At 38.9% G+C, this 24,063-nt stretch overlaps 2 protein-coding genes across 4 annotated transcripts; one reads left to right on the top strand and one right to left on the bottom strand.

Annotated features, from left to right (window-relative positions):
- Window positions 1-3,088: 3,088 nt before the first annotated feature.
- LOC113117593 (E3 ubiquitin-protein ligase RNF31-like) lies at window positions 3,089-18,884 on the bottom strand. 2 transcript variants are annotated; one of them, XM_026286377.1, is made up of 23 exons: window positions 18,839-18,884; window positions 17,952-18,151; window positions 16,954-17,100; window positions 16,715-16,870; window positions 16,566-16,622; window positions 15,734-15,887; window positions 15,467-15,626; window positions 15,226-15,371; window positions 14,913-15,055; window positions 13,855-14,088; window positions 13,454-13,768; window positions 12,650-12,835; window positions 12,309-12,515; window positions 11,798-11,971; window positions 11,545-11,643; window positions 11,299-11,388; window positions 10,890-11,004; window positions 7,570-7,682; window positions 7,233-7,343; window positions 7,010-7,058; window positions 6,314-6,410; window positions 3,756-3,921; window positions 3,089-3,667 (listed from the first exon to the last, which is right to left on the bottom strand). In XM_026286377.1, exons 2-23 carry the CDS (start codon window positions 18,147-18,149, stop codon window positions 3,617-3,619), a joined length of 3,168 nt encoding a protein of 1,055 aa, XP_026142162.1. In that variant the 5' UTR covers window positions 18,150-18,151; window positions 18,839-18,884; the 3' UTR covers window positions 3,089-3,616. The 2 variants fall into 2 exon arrangements, with proteins under 2 accessions (XP_026142162.1, XP_026142171.1); XM_026286386.1 differs by lacking the exon at window positions 18,839-18,884 and having other exon boundaries at window positions 15,467-15,524; window positions 17,952-18,149.
- A 283-nt stretch (window positions 18,885-19,167) lies between these two features.
- LOC113117582 (uncharacterized) lies at window positions 19,168-22,471 on the top strand. 2 transcript variants are annotated; one of them, XM_026286360.1, is made up of 7 exons: window positions 19,168-19,301; window positions 19,446-19,499; window positions 19,648-19,803; window positions 19,887-21,383; window positions 21,474-21,575; window positions 21,674-21,775; window positions 21,864-22,471. In XM_026286360.1, the coding sequence occupies exons 2-7, from the start codon at window positions 19,493-19,495 to the stop codon at window positions 21,893-21,895; spliced, it is 1,896 nt and encodes a 631-aa protein (XP_026142145.1). In that variant the 5' UTR covers window positions 19,168-19,301; window positions 19,446-19,492; the 3' UTR covers window positions 21,896-22,471. The 2 variants fall into 2 exon arrangements, with proteins under 2 accessions (XP_026142145.1, XP_026142153.1); XM_026286368.1 differs by having other exon boundaries at window positions 19,178-19,301; window positions 19,425-19,499.
- The last annotated feature ends 1,592 nt before the right edge of the window (window positions 22,472-24,063 follow it).

Here is a 24,063-nt window from a genome sequence, read left to right as displayed (position 1 = left end):
AATTCCACCAGCCAGGAATGGTGAACGAGAATGTTCTGGAAAGTGATTTTGAGCCTCTCTGTGATGGTAACGGATCTCAAACTTCTGGAGGGGATTTAGATTTGTAATAGTGAGTGGAAGTAGGCGGGTGCTGAGCCTGTCGCTGTTCTATATGCGAGCATTAATGTCTTGAACTTGATGCAAGGCACCACTGGTAGCCAGCGCAAGGAGATAAAGAGAGGTGTAACATGGGGTCTTTCGGGTTCGTTGAAGACCAGTCATGCCACTGCATTCTAAATCATTTGTAGAGGTTTGATTGTGCTTGATGGAAGTCCAGCCCGAATAGCATTGCAGTAGTCCAGTCTAGAAATGACAAGGGCCTGAACAAGTTGTTGTGCAGCATGCGCCGTTAGAAAGGTCCTGATCTTTCTGATGTTGTGCAATGCAAACCTGCAAGATCAAGCAGTCTTTGCAATGTGGTCTTTGAAGGTCAGCTGGTCATCAAAGGTTGCACCAAGATTTCTGACAGAAGTTGATGGGGAAATTGTAGAAGAGCCTAGCTGGATGGAGAAATCATGCTGTAGAGTTGGAGTGGCAGTGAAGACAAGAAGCTCAGTCTTTCCAAGGTTGAGCTGTAATGATTACCCGAGTCTGCTTGAATGCAGCGGGGAAGGTGCCTGTGAGGAGAGATGTGTTGATGATGTGTTTGAGTGCTGGTAAAAGTGTAGGAGAGATAGCTTGGAGGACGTGTGACGGGATTGGGATTAGAGAGCATGTTGTAGGATAGCTGCAGGAGAAGTTTTGATATTTCTGCTTCAGTGAGGGGACAGAAGGAGAAGATGGGAGTTTTAGCAGTGGGTGTGGTTGGTTTGAAGTCCTGTGTGTGTGGGGCTGAGAACTGACTACTTATCATTCAGTTTTTTTCTATGAAGAATGTGGCGAAATCATCAGCTGTTAGAAGTAGTGGGAGGTGGGGTGGAGGGGGACAGAAGAGGGAATTTAATGTTCTGAAGAGATCACGCGTGTCGCTCTGCTGCCCTGAGTTTGGTCCGGTGATCACGAAGAACATCGGATAACCAGGGGTTAGAAGGGGCAGCCTGTGCTGGCCTGGATGAGAGAGGACAAATGTTGTCTAGACAAGAGGTTAAAGTAGAGTATAAAGTGTCAATTGCTGCATTCACATCCAGAGATAAGAAATGGGTAGGTGAGGGAAGAGAGGAGGATACTATGGAGGAAAGATGGGAGTGGGAAAGGCAGTGAAGGTTTCATCTAAAAGTAACTGGTATGGGGGGTGGGGGCACACAGGTAGGAAAATGTAGTCTAAATGTAATGAAGAAATGGACAGCGATTATGTAGGGGTTTTACCAGAAAGTTGTCTGCAATACAGTTGCGTGTGTAAATTAAGTCAAGATGGTTGCCTGATTTATGTGTACTTATAGTGGTATGCCATTTGAGATCAAATGAAGCGGGGAGTGAATGGAAGTCTGTAGCATAAGGCTCCTCTGTGGCATAAGCTTATCCCTTGTTGTGCAGCAAACTGCCCTCATTAGGGCAGGATAAGTGGCTGATCGGATATCCTATATCCTGATAGGAAACTCAATATTTCACAGCTGAGCAGTTAAGTGTGCTTCTTGAAGAGCTACATTGGTGAACATAAGCTAAACAGAGTATTAGTTATTATATAGGTAAAGTAGGGCTGGACGATTAATCGAAAAGTAATTGAAATCGAAATTCAGAACCTCTAACCAACGTGTCGGTTATTTTGTTTTTTAAATCCTGTTAATACTTAAACAGTAAATACTTAGTAAAAGAATACTACCGTGTGTGTAGCAACTTGACTCTGCCCCATAAAAGCAAAACACATTCAATACATAGTGATGGCGCGCGATCGGGTGTGTATTATTATATCGAGCTACTATGTTCGCGCAGCTGCATTGTTGCACGAACACTCATATAAACAGTAGATGTGAAGATCGTGCACACGAGGAATGCAGAAACTAGTTGTCAGCGCTGTCCTGTGATTTATCACTAAAGTAGCTTAGAATCTCAAAACTTATTATATTTTTCTACTTTTGAAGGAGCTAGGCTATTTACAACCCACAGCTTCACAATAATATATAGATGGTATGACTAATTCACACACGCAATCACTCCTACTGGTACTGTGCTAAATTATCTTTATCTGATCATTTATCTCTTACACCGAGCAATAATTTGTAAGAAATGTTACAAACATAGATAAAATAACTGCTGATAGTGAGCTATGATGTCAGATCACTCTTTCAATAGGAAAAAATATCTCACCTTTAATAGTCAATCATATTTACAGTACAAACCTTGTCAGTGAACTATGAGGCCAAAAAAAAAATAAAAAAATAAAACCTGAAACAAAATAATCATTCATTATTCGTAATTGAGGTAAAATGTTCAATTAATCAAGGTTTTGATTTTAGGCCACAATCGTCCAGCCCTATGGTAAAGTGATATGTCAGATTTAAGGGGGGGGGGCAATGAATTCAACTACTACATGTGACCAATCAGCATCTTACAACTTTACAGTGCATGTAATTCTTATTGTTAAAAATAATGACCTCTTTAAATATAATTGATTTTCTCAGTATTTTCTCAGTACGTGTGCATATAATTTTTGCTTAAAACAACCCATGCGCTTCAAAAATTAATTCATATATTCAGGAATATCTGGCTGCACAAAAGTCCTCTGACAAAAAACAGCAACTGATCAGTGGTTTCCCTGACTACAACCCCACTGTAAATGGCTTTATGACTTATACAGAGATGAGCAAAAATGTTAAGGGCTATGATCTCAGAGACAACTTTGATGTGACTGGACGGAAAAGTAATAAAGAACGTCTTTGAGATGTTGATCGAATGATGTCAGCATGACTGGTGGTTTTACTGCTTCATCTTTTTAGGAGTTATTGACTATTTTGCTCTCTTTGAAACACAGTCACTAAATTCATCATTTTATAAATTATGTTTAATCATATATATATATATATATATATATATATATATATATATATATATATATATATATATATATATATATATATATACACACACACACACTCACACACACACACATATATATATTTACATATAGACCCACATTCAAAACATGCCATTATAACTTTGTAAGACATTTGACACCTATCAATCTGAAGATTTAGTTTTGTAATTAACTGATTAAATAAACTCTGCTAATGAACAGCTTAAAGTAGAGCTAATGAACAGTTAAGAATCAGCTGAAGGGTTCACCCATTAAAACCATTTAAAATGCAGTTGTTTTACAATTTTGATGCTTAAATTTAAAATGACAAAATAAAATCAAATGTGTATATGCATTCACAGAAAAAGTGTTTCTTGTTTTTTTAGATCAGCTATCTGAAGTTGATTAAAATCGAATTTGATTGAAAGGAACAATTTCCAATCACAAAACTTTTGATTAAAAAAAGAAAACTCACCAGTGTGTTCATTGTGCAAATGTGTGAAACTACATCACACTGAGAGCAGGGAAGCACTGTGTTTAACATTCCTTCGGCCTTGCAGCTCATAGCATAAAGAAGCTATATTTAAAATAGTCCAGAGGTTAAATGTTCATGGTAAAAAAAAGTTTTCATTTCTTGCGAAGGACCTTGTCACCCAGAGGCACGTCATCCATGAGTTTCTGCAGATGTGAAAGGTAGAGAAAGCTTTTGATAGCTGTACCAAAAAAGTCATGCTTATTGACCGAAAAAAGAATATTATCAGCCCACCTTAAGCAGTCTGGCAAAGTATGCTCTCTCGTCTTCTCCGTCCCCCTGTCTGACATCCACGTGGTATCTCCTGCAGGCCACAGTCAGCTCATCAAGAGTGTAAAGGTGGGCGGGGTCAATAGAATGCCCATTAATGAGGCTGACCAGATACTCTCGATAATGCTTCCTGAAACACAGATGATAGCACTATTTTATTTACTTCATAAAAGGAATTTGGGTCATTTTGTCTGGCTGAGTACACAGGTGTTTTTTTTTTTAATATAAAGTCAACAGAGCTCTTCGGCCATTGCATTGCAACTGATGTTTTTATAAGTGTCTCACTAATCCTGTTCAAGACTAGATCATACGGTGTTCAAAACTTAAATGTGATTACAATATTCACTCACACTGTGTCAAATTAAATACTATCCTTCATATAAGCGTTGACATATTCTAAGTATTCAAACATTTGTTAGAGTCTTTGGGCCAGATTTACTAACATCCTGTGCCAGTGCAAACCATCTTTTGGCGTTAAATTAGTACTGTCAGGATTTAATAAAGGTGAACAGTGAAGAATTAGTGCTGAAAAAGAGTTGATACAGTTATTTTTGTGCCTGACAAGACATCTGACAGTATTCGGTAAAGTAACATATCACGGTAATTAATATGCACAATATTGTTATCGTGGGCACTTCTAAATACCGTGAATAATTATATATTACAAATTATTCCGAATTTGCTGTATGCTTCTTGAAAGATGTGTGTGTGCTTTGATGTAAACAAGCAGGCAACCAGAGAACCACATGGGGGAATGCGTGAGAGATGCGCTGAATGAAAGCACATTCACTCTCTGACAGCAGATGGCACTAAACTGCAGAAAGCATAAAGTCCTTACCCTGGAAATCCCATAAATCTAGCAGCTGCACTACTTTCTAAAACATATTTAAATAATTTTCATAGCCATTCAGATTTGTGGATTCACTATGGTGTTCACCACAGTGCCAAAGGCTATTTATAAAAAAATAAAAATCCCAGTTTAATCTGGACTACAACATGCCCTAGATATTGTTTGAAAGTGTTTTGATTCATTATTGTTAATTCACACTTTATATTAGGGCTTTATTTATTAACATTAGTTAATTCATTAGTTAACATAAACTGCCAATGAAAATTTTATCTGAACATTCACTAAGCTTAGGTAATCAAATATTTAATAAAGTTGTTCAAATCTAAAGGTGCAACTGTATTATTTAATGAGCTTACATAAACGAAGACTTGTATTTTTTTTTAACAAAGATTAATAACTTCTGTAGCAAATGTAGCTATTGCTCATTGTGAATGTTAATAGTTAACTAAAGAGGTCTTACTGTAAAGTGATACCTATGGGTCTCTATGAAAGCTGTATGTGAATGTATACGATCTGCAGAATTGTAAAGCTTAAAGTGCACAATAAATATAGTTATCGTCTCCGAAAATAAAAAATTGACTCTGAACAGCCTAAACGAGTTGTCAGTAATTCGAATCCCACATCTGTTGCGGCTACAAGTCCCAAGGTAACATATTTGCTCACTAGTCCACTTCCAGTCCAGCCTATTAGATAATATACTAGTGATCGTGCTAAACTATTCTAAACTCAAATTTGTAGATCTTAAAGATTGAAAGAGCGGTCAGAAGCTTAGTGGTAGTAATGTTGAAATTTATTTATTGCCTACCTATTCCAAAGAAAGACTGATTTAAAAATGATTCACATTAATAGAGGTGAAGGTACTGCCAAAAATTATGTAACCAAGTGCAAAATTAAAAGTATGGTCTTTTTTCAACATGTTTGTGTATTGTTGTTACAGAATTTCAGTTATTAAATGAACATTTTAACAATCTTAAGAATTCTTGTTTTTCCCCAAGCGTCAACCTCCAGCTCTCTCTCGTGAAGCCAACAAGTGACTAAAACTGCATTTCATTGACTGGCCGCTGAATGCTGGCTGCAAAAGGGAGTCAGTCCCATAGACTCCCCATTTTAAAATGCCCAACTTTACAGCAGAAAAAAAAAAAACATGTTTACAGCCTGGTGCAAAAAATGAGTTTGGACTATATTGCTAATTTTGCCCTTAATGACAACTGTGAGAAGGTGGATTTTTTTTTATAACTCATCCGTTTAAATTTTATCAAGCCTTAAAGTTCTGCATAATTAAGGGCATGGCCACTTGAGTGACAGGTGGATAGCCGCTGCTGACACTGCCATCGAGCTAGGTGAGTGTGGCTTCAGCAACAAGCTCCCGCCTTTGGCCCATTTTCGATTGTCCAGGAGAGTCACGCGGTGACGCGCTGCCAAGAAGGCAAAGGCCCGCTCTGCACACTTTGAGCTTCAAAAACGCTCTTTAGGAGTCTACGGGTGACGTTACGGACGCTACGTCCATGTTTTATATGGTCTTTGGTTTTTTCCACTATGAAAAACCTTCTGTGGAATGGAAAGGTTCCATGCATGTAAAAGTTTCTTCATGGAACCACAGATGCTAATAAAGATCCTTTATTTTTAAGAGAGTAGAGGGAGCAGTCAACATGGTAACAGTGATGTCACTCACTCGCAGAGTCCTGCCTGGGCTGGCTGAGTTTGAGCCCCACACGGCGAATCAGTCGGACGAGGCCCTTCATCTTTCTGCTCGATCACTCCACACACACCTGACGCAAAAACACCACAGCAAGGATGCATTTGGGGGAAAGGTCGAGATTTTGAGAAAGATATTTTCAGGACAGAGAAGTGGAAGAGAGCGTGAAATAAAGCTGTAAGGAGTAAGTGTATGTGTGTGTTTGACTACGATTTCATGGTACAAATATAGCCTCGGCCTGAGAAGCGATAATTGGATGGCTGTTTATTCAGAAAACAGTGTTTTGCTTTACAATGTCTAGCTTTTAGGTTTTCATTACAGTAATAGCAATTTTGCTCCACTGGGCAATTGAGATAAAGAGTGAAACTGGAAGCAATCTAGACTTTAAGACAGAGACGGACAAATTAGATGAAAAGATAGACAGATAAACAAATTAGAGAAGTACTGGGTAGATAAGTCCACACCACAGCTATAACGATAACGTCACAAAGGAACAATATCAGTGGAATCACTTTCAGAACATTTAACAGCCAACAGACAACATAACTTTAGTACGCGCTTACAAAACACAGAACATTATTGTTCACTGGTGTGGACGCTAATATAGTTATCTTTCTTTTTGTGAACAGGCTGTTAGAACAAACCTTACGAATCTTACGAATAAAGACGTACCAGTCTGTGCTCCTGGTGCAGTGTCAGTATTGTAGTTCACCCCCTTTTTCTGAGGAAAAAAAAAATGACGTTCAAACAAATCTCCGGAATAAATCAGTGGAGATAAGAAGTGATATTTCATCACCAAATCTGGCACACAAGTGCTGTGCGTGTGAATGTTTAGGAGGAAATGTGTGTTCCTGTGTCAAAGCGAGTGTATGTGTGTGTGTGTGTGTGTGTGTACCTGCAGTAAGGCCTGAAGCCTGGCAGGCTCCCAGTCTCGGAGGTAGAAGAGGCAGTCTCTGGGGTGATGGGCATGCAGACCTGTCACAGTACACTGGTTCACTGCACACGTCTGCCAGAGAAGGAGTGAGCAAGATGTGAGGGAAAGAGGATGAATAAAAGGGGGGAGGAAACAGTGCTCCCGAGAAGGCTTCTACTTATAGCCCAGCCATAGCTGGCTTCAAACTGAATATCACAGTCACGTACAGTGCCGTATAAAATGCACATAGAGCTACAAATAGGCACAAACAATCCTAAGACGACAAGACAAGACAAGACAAGACAAGACAGAAACTCACTGTGTGGAAGGGGTTGTTGCATCCACTGCAGAACTGATACCTGCACTGGGAACAACTGAAGTGCATACATCCACCCCTGGCCAGGGCATATTGGAACCTGCAGTTAGGGCAAGCTACAAGACAGAAACACACATATAGAAAAAAGCATTACATGACAGAAAGAACGGGCTGTGTGACAGTTTTTTTTTAGCCTATACAGTGAATGTTGAATTTTTTTGCATTTAATAAAAGAAACATAATTTACATAATCAATCAGACTCTTTGTCTATTGTCATGACAATCAAATCACATTGAAAATCCAGGTAAATCAAATAAAATCCAGGTTTTTCCTGTAACCGTCAACAGACAAATACACAGACATGGCATAAAAGAAATAGGTTTTAGCTTTAAAAGGAAAAAAATACGAGTCACGAAGATAAATAATAACTACATTTAAAATTTACTAGGGCCGGGACTTTAACGCGTTAATTGAGATTAATTAATTACACAAAAAATAACGCGTTAATTAAGATTAATTAGTTACAGAAAAAAATTCCCGCTTTTTTAATAACTTATTTTTGCACCGCGAAACGTTTCTCACTGGATGAGTTTCGGCGGACCGATTATACTGGAACACCAACTAGCGTTCGCATATCACCAAAGAATAGCTATACTCTTTGATATCACCGCAGCAGCACATCGAGCCTCAAGTATCACCTAAACGCAAAACATATAGCAGCTAGCGTGGACTTTACACTTTATGTTGAACTATGTATTAATTTTTTGGTGCAACTGGCTTTCTGCAAATGGCAATAGGACCACTGGGAGGAGCCAGAGGAGCTTGATTTTTTTCACAGATTATCTGTCTCATATTCTACTGTCAGGACATAATGACAGGTTTAACAAATATGTCAAAAATATATATTTACAAAAGTTCCCTACTGCAGCTTTTATGTTAAACTCTTTATTGTTTTGGCCAAGGTTATTGAGAGTTGGACTTAGTATGTTATGGCCTCTGAAGCAACAGAGAGATGTTTTCTAATAGTCAGTGTTTCCAATGTTCTGAATGTAATTGACAGTATTGTGTATTACTTAAAAAACACTTTACAGAAGGTTCCAGCACCTATAAGCTTCCTGAATTTCTGAAATGTACTATTTCTAAATTGTTTCTAAATATGCTATTGCTACACTTAATGGCAACAATTGCACTGGTCTGCTAGACTTGGTTGAACAAAAATAAACAATATTTTGTTGCTTAAGCTTATGTATTCAGTCATTATTCAATGGTATACTATCAATCCATGTGAAAAAAAATTACTTCGCACTGTTCTCAGATCAAATATTTATATGCGATTAAAATGCGTTTAATTTCGATTAGTTAATTACAAAGCCTCTAATTAATTAGATTAATTTTTTTAATCGAGTCCCGGCCCTAAAATTTACATTACATATTTAAATATACATTTATTATAAACGTTATATATTTATTATATATTCAAGTATATATTTATTTACAAATCATTGATTTCATTTTTGTAATTGCTTACTGATTGCACCACTTGATACCCATTTCTTGACAGGTAACAGATCAAATTGAGTTGTTCTTTATTTTATATATATATATATATATATATATATATATATATATATATATATATATATATATATATATATATATATATATATATATATATATATATATTAGTGGTCTTGAAATTAATCTAGATTAATCTAGATTAAAATGGCTCATTCGAATTGCCGTAGCTGGGGTCAGCGGGGACCCGGTGAAGGTTGTATCAGTGGGTCCTGTCTGAAATTGTTTAATTTGTATGTTCGTTTATTTTTATTTATTTATGCTATTTACACAATTTTAACATTTTTTTTTCAAGTTTGTAGGTGTCAAGGTACAGAAACCAAATAACTGCATGTAAAATAGCACTGGTTAGTCTTCAATGTAAAAATGAAATATACAATCAAAGCTACATTTATTCAGACACATTTCTCACATTATTACAGTTTCGCTGTATATATATATAAAAATTATGTCTGGTGTCTGAATAGTTTTTGGTTTGACTGTTAAAACTACGTAATTCAGTCAAGAGCAGTGAGTGATTTTCATTTTCTAAAGTAGCTAAATTAGGCGCGGTCACTTTAAGAGACCATGAACACATCCAATATAATACACATCCCATTTTTCTTCAACTGTTTACTCTCACTTCAGAAATAACTGACAGTTTTTTTCGAGCATAATTTCCAAGGTGGATATTTTGACATGCTTGTATGTATTTGTCGGCACAAGAGAAAAAATAAGCAAATTCGATGTTCAAGTGTTTTGAGACGCCTTTCTCTGCGAGCCCTGAACACCAGAACACCGCGAGTACTGAATTGGGCTCTTTCATCCCTTTTTGTTCAAACTGCGGTTTGTATTTGTTCGTTCAGGTGCAGGAGGGACTTCGAGGAGAACTTCGCAGAAGAGAGCTCGGTTCAGTGTCGCTGTCCGTGATACGCGGCTCTCGATCTCGTGAGCTCCGAACACAGTGCGAGTGACCAGTTACTCTGTTCAGCTTTTCTGCATCTTGTGTTTGGATGCTTTAATGTTTAAATCGACATATATATATATATATATATAACGGTTCCTGAAATGCAGTGGTTGAATTCTTAATTCTCCTCATTCAAACCTAGAATTGTTGTATGGTGAACTAGATCTGAACAATGCTATATGACCATATTTTAGGCTACGAGAGCATTCTATTGTTGACATTTCAGATCTTGATTAGTCACAATTAACACATGCCACATACCAATCAGTATTACAGACAGATATACAGTATAGATAGAGTTGGACAGGCAGACTGATAAATATATCTCTTTGAAATTCCATCTATAGAACTCCATATTTAATATTTCAGCATACTGAATCATTAAAAGGACCTTCAGATGTATGGACAGAATGACGGATATACAGATAAAAGGAAATCCAGATGAATGGATTCAGAAGAAAAGAGAGGGAGAGAAAAAGTCTTAAGTGAAACGCTACACTAAAAACAACTATTGAGCAATCAGTAACTCTCTCACGAGGTGTGAAGTCAGAATGAAAATGCCTGTGGAAAAATACCCAGCATTAATATTTTATTTGGTTTTCCTTCTCCACTGGACCAAACACAACAAAAACAGACTGTGTAAGCAGGCAATTTGTTCCTTAAGGATAAGATCCATTCTGGCTGTCAGAGTGGGGCAGGGGCAGAGATGGCAGCAATACTGTTTGCTGCGAGTATATTTGGATTAGAAGAGTGAAAGGACAGATCCGACAGGCTTCTAGAGCAAATCAAAAGGTGACTCACTGATCCCATTGTCACGCAGGTATCCTGCCAAGCCCTGCCTCTGGTACTCGGGGTCATTCTCTCGCTTCCACAACTGGAACTGCTCGCACGAGAGCCCCATGTGCTGCGGCTCCCACTGCAAACAGAGACAGACAGAGAAAGAGTAAGACATTAACTACCATCATTCGATTAAATATTCATTCAGTTTTTTTGTCACTAGACATACATATGAGAGTTTGTTTTGGACTTGTTGGTAAACATAATGTGTTATTGCATTATGTGACACTCTTTTGAAGCTACTGACTCTACTGAAAAACACAGGTGAATTGATAGTGCTGCTACTTTTAGTTACTCCCCAACACTGAAATTCAAGTCTTGTGTTCATGTGAGGTTCCTGTATTTCCGTTTCTTGCTTTCTGAAAACACTTGCCGGTTTTTTGCACTGCGCACAGAAGCTTTTCCTGCACTGCATACAGGTGACCTTGAGTTGATCACCGTCATAGATGAAGCCATATGAGCACTGTGGAAATGAGGAGAGAGTGAAAGAGATGCATGAGATCACATTGTGCACCTCTTTTCAGATCACTAAATTATGCTTGAATGAGACTAAAGCAGATTGAGCAAGAGAGCTATCTATGAGAAGAAGTGAAAAGTGCAGGGAGGCAGTGTCACTCACATGGCTGCACCACAGGAACTTTGGGTCCTTGATGAGAGCCTGCTCAGTCAGCTTCTTGTGGAAAAGATCGTACACATCCGGCTCAAGACAATCCCTGAGCTGGGCAGTCACACACACACATAGAGACAGACACAAACGCACAAAAGATGGTTTCATACATCACAGTGAGTAGCTTGAAGCCCAGCTATATTGCTGCTGTTTCAAGTCCCAGTATTGCACTGATCCTCTTTATTTTTTTTCTCTCTAGCAGTACCTGTATGTCCAGAGTGGAGAAGTAGCTATTCAGGTGCTCAGGGTTGTTGATGTCAGGCTCTGTGCAGACAGGACACACCATGTCTCTGATGTGCTTGTCCCTCACCGCTATGGTGAAATGCTGCTTGAAACATCCACAGCACACGGAACACTGGCACGATGTCAGAGACCGCATCTAAGACAGACAGAAAAACACCAAAAAATAGCCCTGATTTAATGTACTTTCAAACACATTCATTACCCCCCAAAAAATGTAATGTAGCATTTTTCCATGTAGAGATCGTTTGTGAACTGGACCCAGTGGGACAGTATGACTAGTAGTCATTTTTCAAAATGTTTTCTTTTTGCATTCCACTGAAGTAATTGACAAAATAATGGTGAGTAAATGACTTGATGATGATTTTTAGGTGAACTTCCCCTTTAACAGTTCATATGCCTAAAAGTAAGGGCATTCTGATGTCAAAAGTGTAAGATTTGGAGTCAATCACAAAGAAGGAGCTGATGCAAAGTACCTTGCTGTGGGGAAAAACTGACAGGCAGATGGGGCATTCCTTATTCAGCACACGGCGAATGAAGTCCCGGTCAGGTGATTCACGCACTGCCTGAACCACATCCTCCAGTGTGTATGTGGCTGTGGGGTCCCGCAGCAAAGACAGAACCAGCTCACAGCGCCCCCAGCTGGGCAGGTCAAACATTGCTAGCAGCCTACGGCAAACATGCTGAACACAATATATATATATCACACAAAAAATGATACAGACTAAGTTTTCACAAAAAACTGTTTTGTACATCTAATGGTGAGAAAGGAATGCAGTGTCTCAGTGAAGCTCCATTAAGGTAAAAGGCCAGTCACCTGTTTATCAGGATGGTTGATGTCAATGGGGGGCTCTGGTTCGTCACTCCACATGCGCTGATGAAATGGCTCCAGTAAAGGGCGCTGCAGCAGAGCAAGAGCCCCCCTCACATCCCCTCCACTCTGCCGCAGGGCTTCTTCACAGCGGGTCACATCATTAAAGCCCAGAGAGCCAAGCTCTTTTACCTAACAAACAAAAAGAGCCAAAATGTCATATTTACCAGGAATGATACTGATAAGCCAATAATTATTTTCATGTTACGGACAACATTAATACTCAATATTATTTAATTTAAATATATAAAAAATAAAACACTAAAAACTGTGACTAGGCAACATTATAACAATTATTTTAAAAATGACATTTAACAATGTTATTATTAGAATTTTGTGTCATGGTATTATTGTTTTAATCTTGTAGTTCTGTAAAGCACTTTGGTCAGTCAGTGGCTGTTATAAAATGTGCAATATAAATAAAATGAACTTGAACTTGAAATATGTACCTGTACATATAGAAAACGGATCTGTTAAGCGTTATATATTCTTATCCTGTTGTAAATGTTAATAAAAGTTGTTGCCTAAAATAGTATCAAAACACAGCTTGACATACAGCTTCTCCAAATTAAGCTTTCTTTCCTACTGCCATCCCTTCAATTTTAATGTTAGCATTTAAAGTTACATCACTAAATATTCTGAAAAGTCTAGAAAAACAGATGAAATTCCCCATATAATAGCCATAGATGTTTAATCAGTATGAGTATCAGTATTATGGTGTTTGGATGCACAAGAATAGTCTTTACTCACTTTAACTCTTCGGGCTCTGAGAGCCTGTCTGACAGCCTTCTCATTGTCGCCCCCTGCTGCCAGCCAGGCCCGTTTAGCTTCTGCTCTGGACAGGGGCACTGCATTGCTCTTTTGTCCATCCTGGCCATTGTCCCCCCCTAAACAGTTTGATTGTGTGTTGGGTTCTTGCTGACAGGATGCCGCCATCACACAGATCTCATCAAGCACATGAGGTAGCTCGGCTTTCAGCCAATCATACGGTGTTACATTACTGTTTCCTGACACACACATGCTGGTGTAAACCTCCTCTGGGCTCACTCCTTTCTTCTCTCCCTCCTGAGAAAAGGACAGAGGCAATGAGGATACTTGTAAACTTCTGAGGATGATGCGCAGGCTACAACAACAAAAACGATCAAACTTACACGAATGATCTGAATAAGTTTAAGCCCTTCCTCCCTCATCAGTCTTTGCCTTTTGAAATCAGGGTCCTCAGTGGGAATGACTTTAGGTGGCGCTGGAAGCGGTGTGATGTCCTTGACTGGTGAGAGTGGGAGGGGCTTAGGGAGTGACAGAGCAGGCTCTGACCTCGACAGACAACACATTTCGCATACAGGTGATAGTGTGTGGTTGACATACGTACAAAACTGGCAAACCCACTAAATGACAAGGAAAATAGGAGAAGTCAAAACAGGAACCTGCATTCAGGATAAAACTCAGTATGAGACTCATTTCATTTGCAATGACAATTCTCTTCAGTTAATCGGTGTTAAATAGATTATCTATTACACCCACCAGCAGCAGCACCAAAAAGAACTGTGATCTTTATTTAGCACACCAAAATAACACTGGCTCATTAGAAGTTTATACATCAGAACTTCCTGATAAACAGTAGAGAATGTAGGGAATCTTTACATTACTTTTTGCAACATAGTGCATTCGAATAGACAATATAACTGAATGAACAGACACTATCAGATGAGAACAAAACTGAATTCGAATTGAGCTGGATTATGATACTATTGTTTTTCATAGAGCAGCTTATATCTGAATCAAATTACTTTAACAATTTATGATTTTTTGCAATATTAACACCGTTATTGAATTAAACTGAATCAACATTGAACTGACTTGAGATGAATAACAATGTTGCCTTCTGTAGAACTCATTTCATAATTAATTAACTTTACACTTAATGAATTGAACTGAATCAACACTGAACTGACTGGAACTAAACAATTACACCATTTATTTTCTAGAGCTGCTTTACGGCAGAATTTGAATTTGTTTTGTATTTAAATAAGTTAGCTTCTGTTATTTAGCCATGTGTTACCGTGAAAATGCTCTGAAAACTGTATTGTATGAAGCGCTATAGCTTGATTTGACTTATTGGTACATAAATTATACACTTCACCTATATATGTAAACAAAAAACCTGTAATCTGTAAGAAAACTGCATATGGTATGTAGTAGATAATGGCACCTGGCTGTCCATGAGTCCTGCAGAGGAGGGGGTCGGACGTGAGGGTGTGACAGGGGGTCTGGTGGCAAGACGAGGGCGCTCACACACCTCGCACAGAATGCTGCTGCCTGCATTCACCACAGTGCAGCTTTTACATTGCCATTCTGATAGAAGGAAGTGATGGGGAAAAAAAATAAAAAAACTGATTTCAGATGTTTATGTCATGTCGAATTATCAGCTTGACATATCAAAAGGTCAAACATCACTGATGGCCTATTTAATGGGGAAAAAGTGAAAGTAAACTGAAAAAAAAAAGAAGGATGCACAGACTAACCAGATATTGTAGAGGGCTGAGATGGCTCTTCCTGTAGAGATGGCGCAGCAGAGGACAAGCGGGGTCGATCACAGGTTTCACACAAAACCTGTTGAACCGTATTTACTGTAGTGCAGTATGAACACTGCCATGTTGACAGCGATGAGCTAAGGAAAAAAAAGAAATGGCGACATACAGAGGTGTTCAACAAAATCCTCTACACAAATATGTTCTCTCAACCTTCCAGAGTAACAGTGCTAACCTGAGCCGTTTTGTGGCTTTTGAGGAAGTCACAGGAATCCTAATGTGCGTGGAACGCCCTGAATGGGAGTGATAAAGCCTGTCACATTCTAAGCACAGCCGCTGAGTACAGGTGGGACAGTGAGCAGACACCGGAAATATACCACATATGGTGCAGATCTCTGCAGAGCAGTTCCACGGAATAGAATAGAAATGATGAAAGCGGACACTCAAAATTAAATCTATTCTTTAAAAGGAAAGCCAGGGTTGGTAATTGTGACATGCTTACCTGTTTGATTAGAGGGCACTTGAGAAGAGAGAGAGTGGGCTGGACTGAATGGAGATTTAGGCTCAAGAGGAGTCAATGCAGGCGAGGGAGTTTGTTTTTCCCATGGACTTTCACTAGGAGAGAAGGTAACTGCATCTGTGCTGATTCCCTCATCCTGTATAGACATTATATGGAGGCCACAGTATTAACATAACTTGCAAAAAAGGAAACAACTCTAACAAAAGCACTTTCCCTTATACAAACACCACCATTCAAAAGTTTTAGGCTGTTAAGAAGTCTTATGTTCACCATGGCTGCATTTATCAAAAATACAGCAGAAACTAATTTTGTAAATATTGTTAATATTTATTAAATAAGTGTTTTCTGTTTTAATGCATTTAAAAAAAATAATTTAAATTTAATTGATTCATGTGATAGCAAAGCTGATTTTTTTTGAGAAGCCATTACTCAAGTCTTCAGGGTCACATGATCCTTCAGAAATTATTCTAATATAATGATTTTGAGCTCAAGAAACAGAAAACAGTTGTGTTGCTTAATATTTTTGTGGCGATTCCAACATTTTTATTTATTTATAATTTCCGTTGTTTCTTTTGTAACATTATAAATGTCCTTGCTGTCACTTTTGATCAATTTAATGTACCCTTGCTGAACAAAAGTATTAATTTCTATTAAAAAGTATATAATAAATAAGTGACTTTTGAGTGGTAGTGTATATATCACTTTTAACCTACTATTTTGATGTTGAAAAAAGTGCATGGACAAGTTATTGTAACCATATAAATGATCCGACAAATTTAAATAAGTGCAGAATGGGAAAAAAAAAAAACTGTACCAGCACTCTGAGGGACGGAATAAGTCTTTCAAAAAACTCTGGATAAGGATGGGTACCCTACAGAAAAGAGAAAGACTCTATGTGAGCTGAATGGTTATTTGTGATTTTGTGATAAACCCACTAAGTGCTTACACTTGACAGCCTCAGACCTTGATTAGCATGTCCAGCTCCATACGGAGACACATGACCTCAAGAGTCACTGATGCCACCTTCCCAACATCTGGCTGGACAACATCATCAGGAAAGCTCAAGCCATCTTGCTGCTGATCGGTGTAGCCATAAAGGTTGAGTACTGCTCTGCCACCCTGAAAGAGGAAGATAAACAATAGTAACCACAGAAATTTGTATGGTTCATACAAAAAGCCTCATAATCTCATCCACCACACACCTGAATAGAATCTACAGTTGTCCTGAAGACAGGATTGTTGTACTTTACTGTACGCCAGTACTTCGGCCTGTTGGGGTTGGTAAGATTGGAGCCATACTTCTCCAAGATGTTAAGAGCGGTGGAAAGCTTCTGCAGGAGGCTGAGGGACTAAAAAGATCAGAAGAAATTAATGAACAACAGAATAGTCATACAAGAATACATTACAACCCAGAAACAACAACAGTTGGTAAAAATGAACTAGGAAGTCATATAAATGAGTGGAAAGAGAACAAATTCTTGTGAAACACGAGAGGAAACTGTGACAGATTACCCAGAGCTATGTATTATTATGCGCTTAATGTCAATCATTCACATGGCCAATATAAACCCATACATTCCCAATTTATACAGTCAGGCCCATAACCACCAAAGACAGTTCCCCCCAAATAATCGGATATGGACAAATTGTGTATAAGATATATTTTCATGACACTTCATGTTTAACAGAGAAAGTGCAAAGTAGGATATAAGAGTAGCTAAACTTTTTGATAACTGTTCTATGACAGAGATGTTAAACAACTAAAAACCATATCCATTAATGCAAACTACTGTTTTTTTTTTTTTTTTCACCATATAAGTGATTACTGTAGTTCACAATGGAGTACAAGAAACATTAATATGCCATAAATATGTAATATGCCATTTTTAACATATTACAAAGAGTAAATGTGTGTGTATTTAAAAATAAAATAGTATTTTTAAATATTTTGATTTCAATAATGGATAGTTATTTTATGTGTTTTTTTTTCTTTATTCCTTTAAAACCTTTAAATCGTTTTTATTTAAAGGACTACTACTACTACCCACCTTTATCCCCCAATCTTCAAGACATGGTCATAGCCTTGTATGCATTCACTACATGCAAATGGTTAAAAAGTAAAAATTTTGCTTCCTGCTGTATATATAATCATACACTCTTTGGATTGCAGAGGAAAATGAATCATTACACCAGCTCTCACCTCCTTCTTATTATTTCCATTACTGTTCTCCGTCAACATGCTTTCAGCAGCGATGTAGCGGTATTTGCTGGAGGGTGGGAGGGGGATGTTGGCCATGGCTGTCACCCCTGCCCTCATCTCCTGGGCAGAACCTGGAGTAGACAAGCTGACTTCCACATTCACCCTCAGCTCCTCCAGCTGATCACTGAGAGAGGCCATAGCTGAAAGAGAGTCATCAAAGCTTTAGGTTTAAAACACGCAGGGCCTGAATTATTCATTGTTTCTTATGCATCAGAAAACAAACTAATTACACTGTAGTTGGGTTTATAGTTCAAGTTTAGTGGCATTAGAAATGGTGGCTTACTGGTTTATTATGTTTGAAGCATAAACAAGAGTCAACAACACATTTGTTGATCATCTTGTCAAACATACAGAGTCATTTTATCGTTTATTTGCAGTCATTGTTAATATTTTGCATACATGAATGTCACATCATTTAAATAACCTGTATTGAGATGCTTTTACACTAAATCCACATGAGCTATTACGCTAGCTGTCTTTTGAATTGGAAAGTGAAACCATAACAACTCACACGAAGCTAGTCAGCTAACGTTAAGTCTACTCAAATACATTTCAGTTTCTAGATAAACGGATGTTTTACTGTCTTCGTTGTTATTTGTCCAACCCGTACGGACAGACGTGTACTAAAATCAAACCCCTACTATTGTTTTATTGCCCGCTGATATTTAATACTAGTACGCTAACAGGCTAACGCTTAGGATTAATAATCAAAACACTGGTCAGCTACATTACGAAGAATCTTCTACATGTGGCCCTGTTAATACTTTTTAGTCAACTCAACTGTCTGAAGTATTTTATGAGCTGTCGATTGATAATAACGTACTCACCGTGTATTGACAGAGGAGCAGTGCTCTCCTTCACTCACACGTAAACTGAAATATCTATCCGCATAGAGGCGCTGTGACTGTGAGGAAGCGCATTTCATCAACATAACAATGGGTAGATTAGTGAAACTGGAGTACATAAATGTGAACTGATTAAGTTGAATTATAATACAAAACAAATTAATATATGAATTATGAAGCAACACTATAATAATTATTATATATTTATTATTGTTATTATTTTAAATGAGGTAGACTAGAGGCATAGACTGCTTATGATAAAGTCCGACGTCAGTGCTTTGCTGAATAAAGGATAAATTGGATACACCTGCTGGCTGCCATTTGATTGCGTGGATCGCTGAAAACAAGCATAACTTATAAATCTGAAGTGAAAAACTTTATTGCCAGAGTTAGTTGCTCTCGCTTTATACACATTTAAGTCCACTTTGTCACTTTCACATCTGAGGTTAGTGTTTTTTTTTTTTTTTTTTTTTTTGCTGTTGTAATATAAAATGTGCTAATAGAATGCCTGTCCTTTCTTTTCCTTTATTGGTATTGTTTGTTTGGTCTAATATATCGTGGTTTTGAGCGTGGAACGTTTGTTGTACAGTATTGCGGTGTTTTGTATCCTGTGCTGTCTTCGTCTCCTCACAAGAAATGGAAGGTAATCTTCTCAGCCCATGACTTTGTTTCTAGCGTTATGCTCTATTGTTTGAACGACAGGGATACTGAATAACTACACCCAGGCAAATGCTAATTATGTAGCCTATAATGATCTGGCAAATGCAACTTTGTTTTGTTTTTGTTTTTAGGCATAAACAACACTTCACAATCAATGGGAGTTGGGCAACCTCACCATCCAGTAAACCACACCAGGCCCTTTTTCTATGTTCAGCCACCATCTCAACCTTATTATATGTATCAATGGCCCATGAATCCATATGGCCACTATGGCTTTCCAGGGCCATGTAAGTTCAGTCTTTTGAGGCAGTGATTACTGTTGACTATCAGTTAATTTATCACAACCATTTTTTTTTTCTCTTTGTTCCAGCTTTGCAATTCGGCCGACCGTATGTGGCCCCTTATCAGTTTATGCAGTATCCTGGGTATGTGATCCCACATGCACCCATGCAGCCTATTGATTACAGAAGAATCAACCCCCACTTCCCCTCCGTTGCATCCTACGATTTGCGTGTCCGCCACCACTATCAACATGCAGGGACGCATCGGGAGACTGCCTGTTCTGAGGTCCAAACTGATCCTAGTGATTCAGTCAACAAACTGCTAGACAAAATTGAGAGTCTGAAGGCCAGTGAACAAGGTGGTGACAAGGGGCTTAACTCTGTGGTCTCGTCTACCCCTGATGTAGTACAAGGAGATAAACTGACCTGTTTAAATGAAGACTCTAAATTAGAGCTCACCTCTCAGGAAGGCAAGGAGGATCAGGTCACAAGGCCCACAACCTACAGCGACTCTGCGTATGATGCTGAATCTAGCCAGGGTAGACTGGATGAATGTATGCTATCAGATGTGCTACCCCTTGACAGTTCCTCTGTCCATGAGAAAGAGGATGCCAATGTGGATAATGAGCAACAAAGTGTTCCTGATGAAACATGCTGCCAAAATGAAAAGTCAACAACCAATGCAACTGGCAATGTGTTCTGTAGTGGTGTCAAAGACCCTGCTGATCCAACGGAGGACCTCGATTCGGAGAAACCAGGTGATGAGCTGGTACAGAATATTGCATCTACTGATGCTGATGTTATGGAGCCTCTCATAAAGCTCTCTGAAGAGTTTGACCTGTCATATCAAATCCTTCGCTTGCCATGCAATAAGACAACAACTGGCCTTAGTCTTGAACGCACGATTGACCCACTTGTTTACTTTGATTCTCCATCTATGCTGTTGCCTCCACAAAACTATCTGTCCTCAATCGGCAGTGCATATTCCTACAGCTACTACCCTCCCGTGACCCAAGAACGCCAGAGTGTTCTGAGTCCGTCCATAGATGAGCTCTCTTCCAGAGATGAAATGTTCTCCACTGATGTGGAGGATCTTGATCTCATTCCGGGGCATGTGTATGTTGGTGGTGGTAAGCTGGCTGAAACCACTGACGTTCCTGTTAGCTCCAGAAAAGAGCTCCTGAGTGTGGACAAAACTTGCCCTGTCTGCCAGAAAATGTGTGTGTGCTGCGGCTCAAGCTTGCAGGATGAAGTAGGAATGTGCAAAGTGGCCGAACACAGCCATCTTGAGAGAGACGAGGCGTCCGATCAAGACTGTGAGTATGACCTCGACACAGATGTGCGGAGTAACTGTGAATCTCCGAGAATACCGAAGAGGAAGAGTTACAGTAGGCATGCCCTTCCCTCTTGTGGCCATCACTGTGCCAAACACCGGCACAGGAAGCTGCTGTGTGAAGGCCAAGAGAGCTGTGGTCTACATGAGCAGGCTCATGTGCATCCCAAAGGAGAGTGCTTTGAGGAGTGTGGCTCTCTGGCTAAAGCAGATAAGAGAATTCAAAAGGGTGCCTTGTGCAGGCCTTGTATTGGTAAGGGTGATATAAAAAATAATAATAATAATTTGAATTTGCACTTTAATGCTGTCACAAGGTGGTCTACTCATGCAAAAATATTTTTAGAACGAAAATGGAGAGAGGGTGTTGTCTCTGACCAAGAGAACTGGGTGACCTATGGTGCCAAACCAAGATCTTGGAGGCAAGTTAGTGGACCTCAGGATCAAGGTAGGGTTGATTTGGTTTTTACCTACTTGGATGTCTAAAATTGTTCAATGCAAGGGTCTAGTATGTCTTTTACACTGTGTTCTTTTTGATTTGTAAAGGGAGAACTCCTTTGAGAAGGCCGACTTGTAAGACAGTCCACCAACAAAGGCCAAGAAGTGAATATGATGAGACCCAATTTACCTACTGCCAGAGAGGCAGAGGTGAGTTTAGGGGTTTAATCCGGTCACATCGTGTTTTTTTTTTTTTTTTTAGTAACTAGTGTTTATTTGTGCAACTTTGTCCCATCAGGTGCTTTGAAGAAAAGGGGCACAAGATACTAAACCACAATGCACTGCTGTGATACTTAAATGTATTACCTGAAACTTGTGTAAAATGCACCTCACTATGAATGTACACATGGACACTGTTCTTGACTGTATGTAACTAAAGTATGACGTGATGTACACCTTGCTGCATTTCCAGGGCTCAAGTTAACTTTTTTTTCTATTTTGGGTGCGCCGCATTCATCTTAATATTATACAGAAACTACTCTCACTGGACCAGGCCTTGACCTCTGCTTAGAAGGCCTTTTTCTCATGTGGCTTGATCTTGGAGGTGTGGATCTTGTCTGGTGTGTAAGGGCTCAGAGTTTTGGCGTGGTCAACGACTGGCCCACTGCGACCAGTTTCAAATGTTGGGCACTAGAGATGCAGCTGGTTTAAGGGGTGATGTGGAAAAAGAAAAAAGGATGAGAAATAAAGTGGACAATTTGGCAGTTTGACCACTCTTAGTCCAAATGTGTCTTTTTGTTTTTATTACCGTGCTATTTTTATACATCGGTGTAATGCTGACATGCAGAAAATGCCACCTAGCTGTACAGTGTTATTGTGTCATTAAAGTCTTGACATTGCACTTGACCAGTGTCCAGTACGTGTTATTTATTTAAAATAAAACTCTGCCATGTGCATTTGTTTGCTGTTGTCCATGTTTTTCATTTTGAAGTGCCAGCTCATTAGTATGGACTAGTCATGATTCCAGCTCTCTGGTGAATTTAAACCTGAAACACTAGTTTAATGCTTGTTCTGCCTTTTGCCCAAATATGCTAAAGCATGGTGCTTTTTTGCAAGTTCTAATTTTTAAAAGTTCTCATTGAGGGCAAAGCTAAGACCAAATGACCATATTTGTACTTGCAGAAGTTACACAGACTATTAAATCGGAGTCTAAAAAAAGGTAACATATTAGCCCAAATGTCACAGGCTTCTCAGATTCTCCATCTGATTTTATTTTTCTGCAATACGTTATGTCAGTTTGAATGACAGCTTTGACATTCAAAAAGTCAGTTTGAGGGCTTCCTCCTAAATTTAATCTGATTTTGCCCAGAGGCATGATATAGAAATGGATAAACAACTTGTCATGCAATACTGTTCTACAATGTAAAAGTTTACTTCTAACAACAATGAGCATTTTCATTAGTTCCCAATAGTCTATCTCTTTCGAGATCTACTTTAATGCTATAAATCCTACTTTAAGAATCCCTAAAGGCACTGTGTTTTTTTTTTTTTTTTTTTTTTGCCACTAGCTATAGAGGACTTGATGCCGTGACAGAGTGTGGAATCATGGGAGTTGTCGTCTTCATCCCCACAGCCAACGCAGTCCGATGGGACTCGGGCAGAAATCATGTTCATGGATGAGCTAATGATTTATTAACATAGAAGGAAGCCATGCCACTGAACGAGCTCGACACAGGGGCCGAAAGCAGCAGAGCTTTTATAATGCCACAGTCGACTGCTTCCGCTCCTTCCGGTCGTCCGTATGTGGGCGAAAATAGAAGCACTGTTTTATCATACTAGAATTGAAAGTTCTGTTATCATGCTACTTTGTATGGTCGTCACCTGTCTATTAAAACGCACAACACATTAAAGCGTCTCTACAAAACCGGAAATTGAGGGTGTATGACGTCATTGGCAGGTGACACAATGACACTATGGCTGTATCCGAAAACTTAGGCAGGTGCCTTGCTGTCTAATAAGGCAATGACTTTGCAGGCAGCGTTTTTGCCCGAAGGCACCTCATGAAACGGATTTCACACAGGCTTCTGAGGTTTGATGATGTTTTAATGATCGACAGCAAAATATAGAGCGCTTTGGTGATAACTAGGTGGATATTTCACTACTGTAATATTAATTTCTCGCTAGAAATTACATAAAAAGTGGAAAATGTTTTTCAGAAATATACATTTACACACAAACTGACCACCGACCGCAACTTTCAGACGCCATCTTTATTTTTTGGCTAAACCGTCACATTATGGAACGCACAGGATTGTGGGATACATCTATGCTGCCTTCAAAAACCGGCCAGACAAAGGCTTCTCAGGAGACAGGAAATGAAGCTGACATTGATTTCGGACATGCCTTGATGCCTTCCTACTTGGAATACAACCTCCGAAGGAAGCATTTTTCAGTTTTCGGATGCAACCTATATGGACACAGTGCGTGGCTGCATTCGA

The sequence above is a fragment of the Carassius auratus genome, chromosome 2, assembly GCF_003368295.1.
Source record: "Carassius auratus strain Wakin chromosome 2, ASM336829v1, whole genome shotgun sequence".
NCBI classification, from domain to species: Eukaryota; Metazoa; Chordata; class Actinopteri; order Cypriniformes; family Cyprinidae; genus Carassius; species Carassius auratus.
The sequence above is the reverse complement of the archived record's forward strand: the minus strand, read 5'-3'. Positions and strand labels throughout refer to the sequence as shown.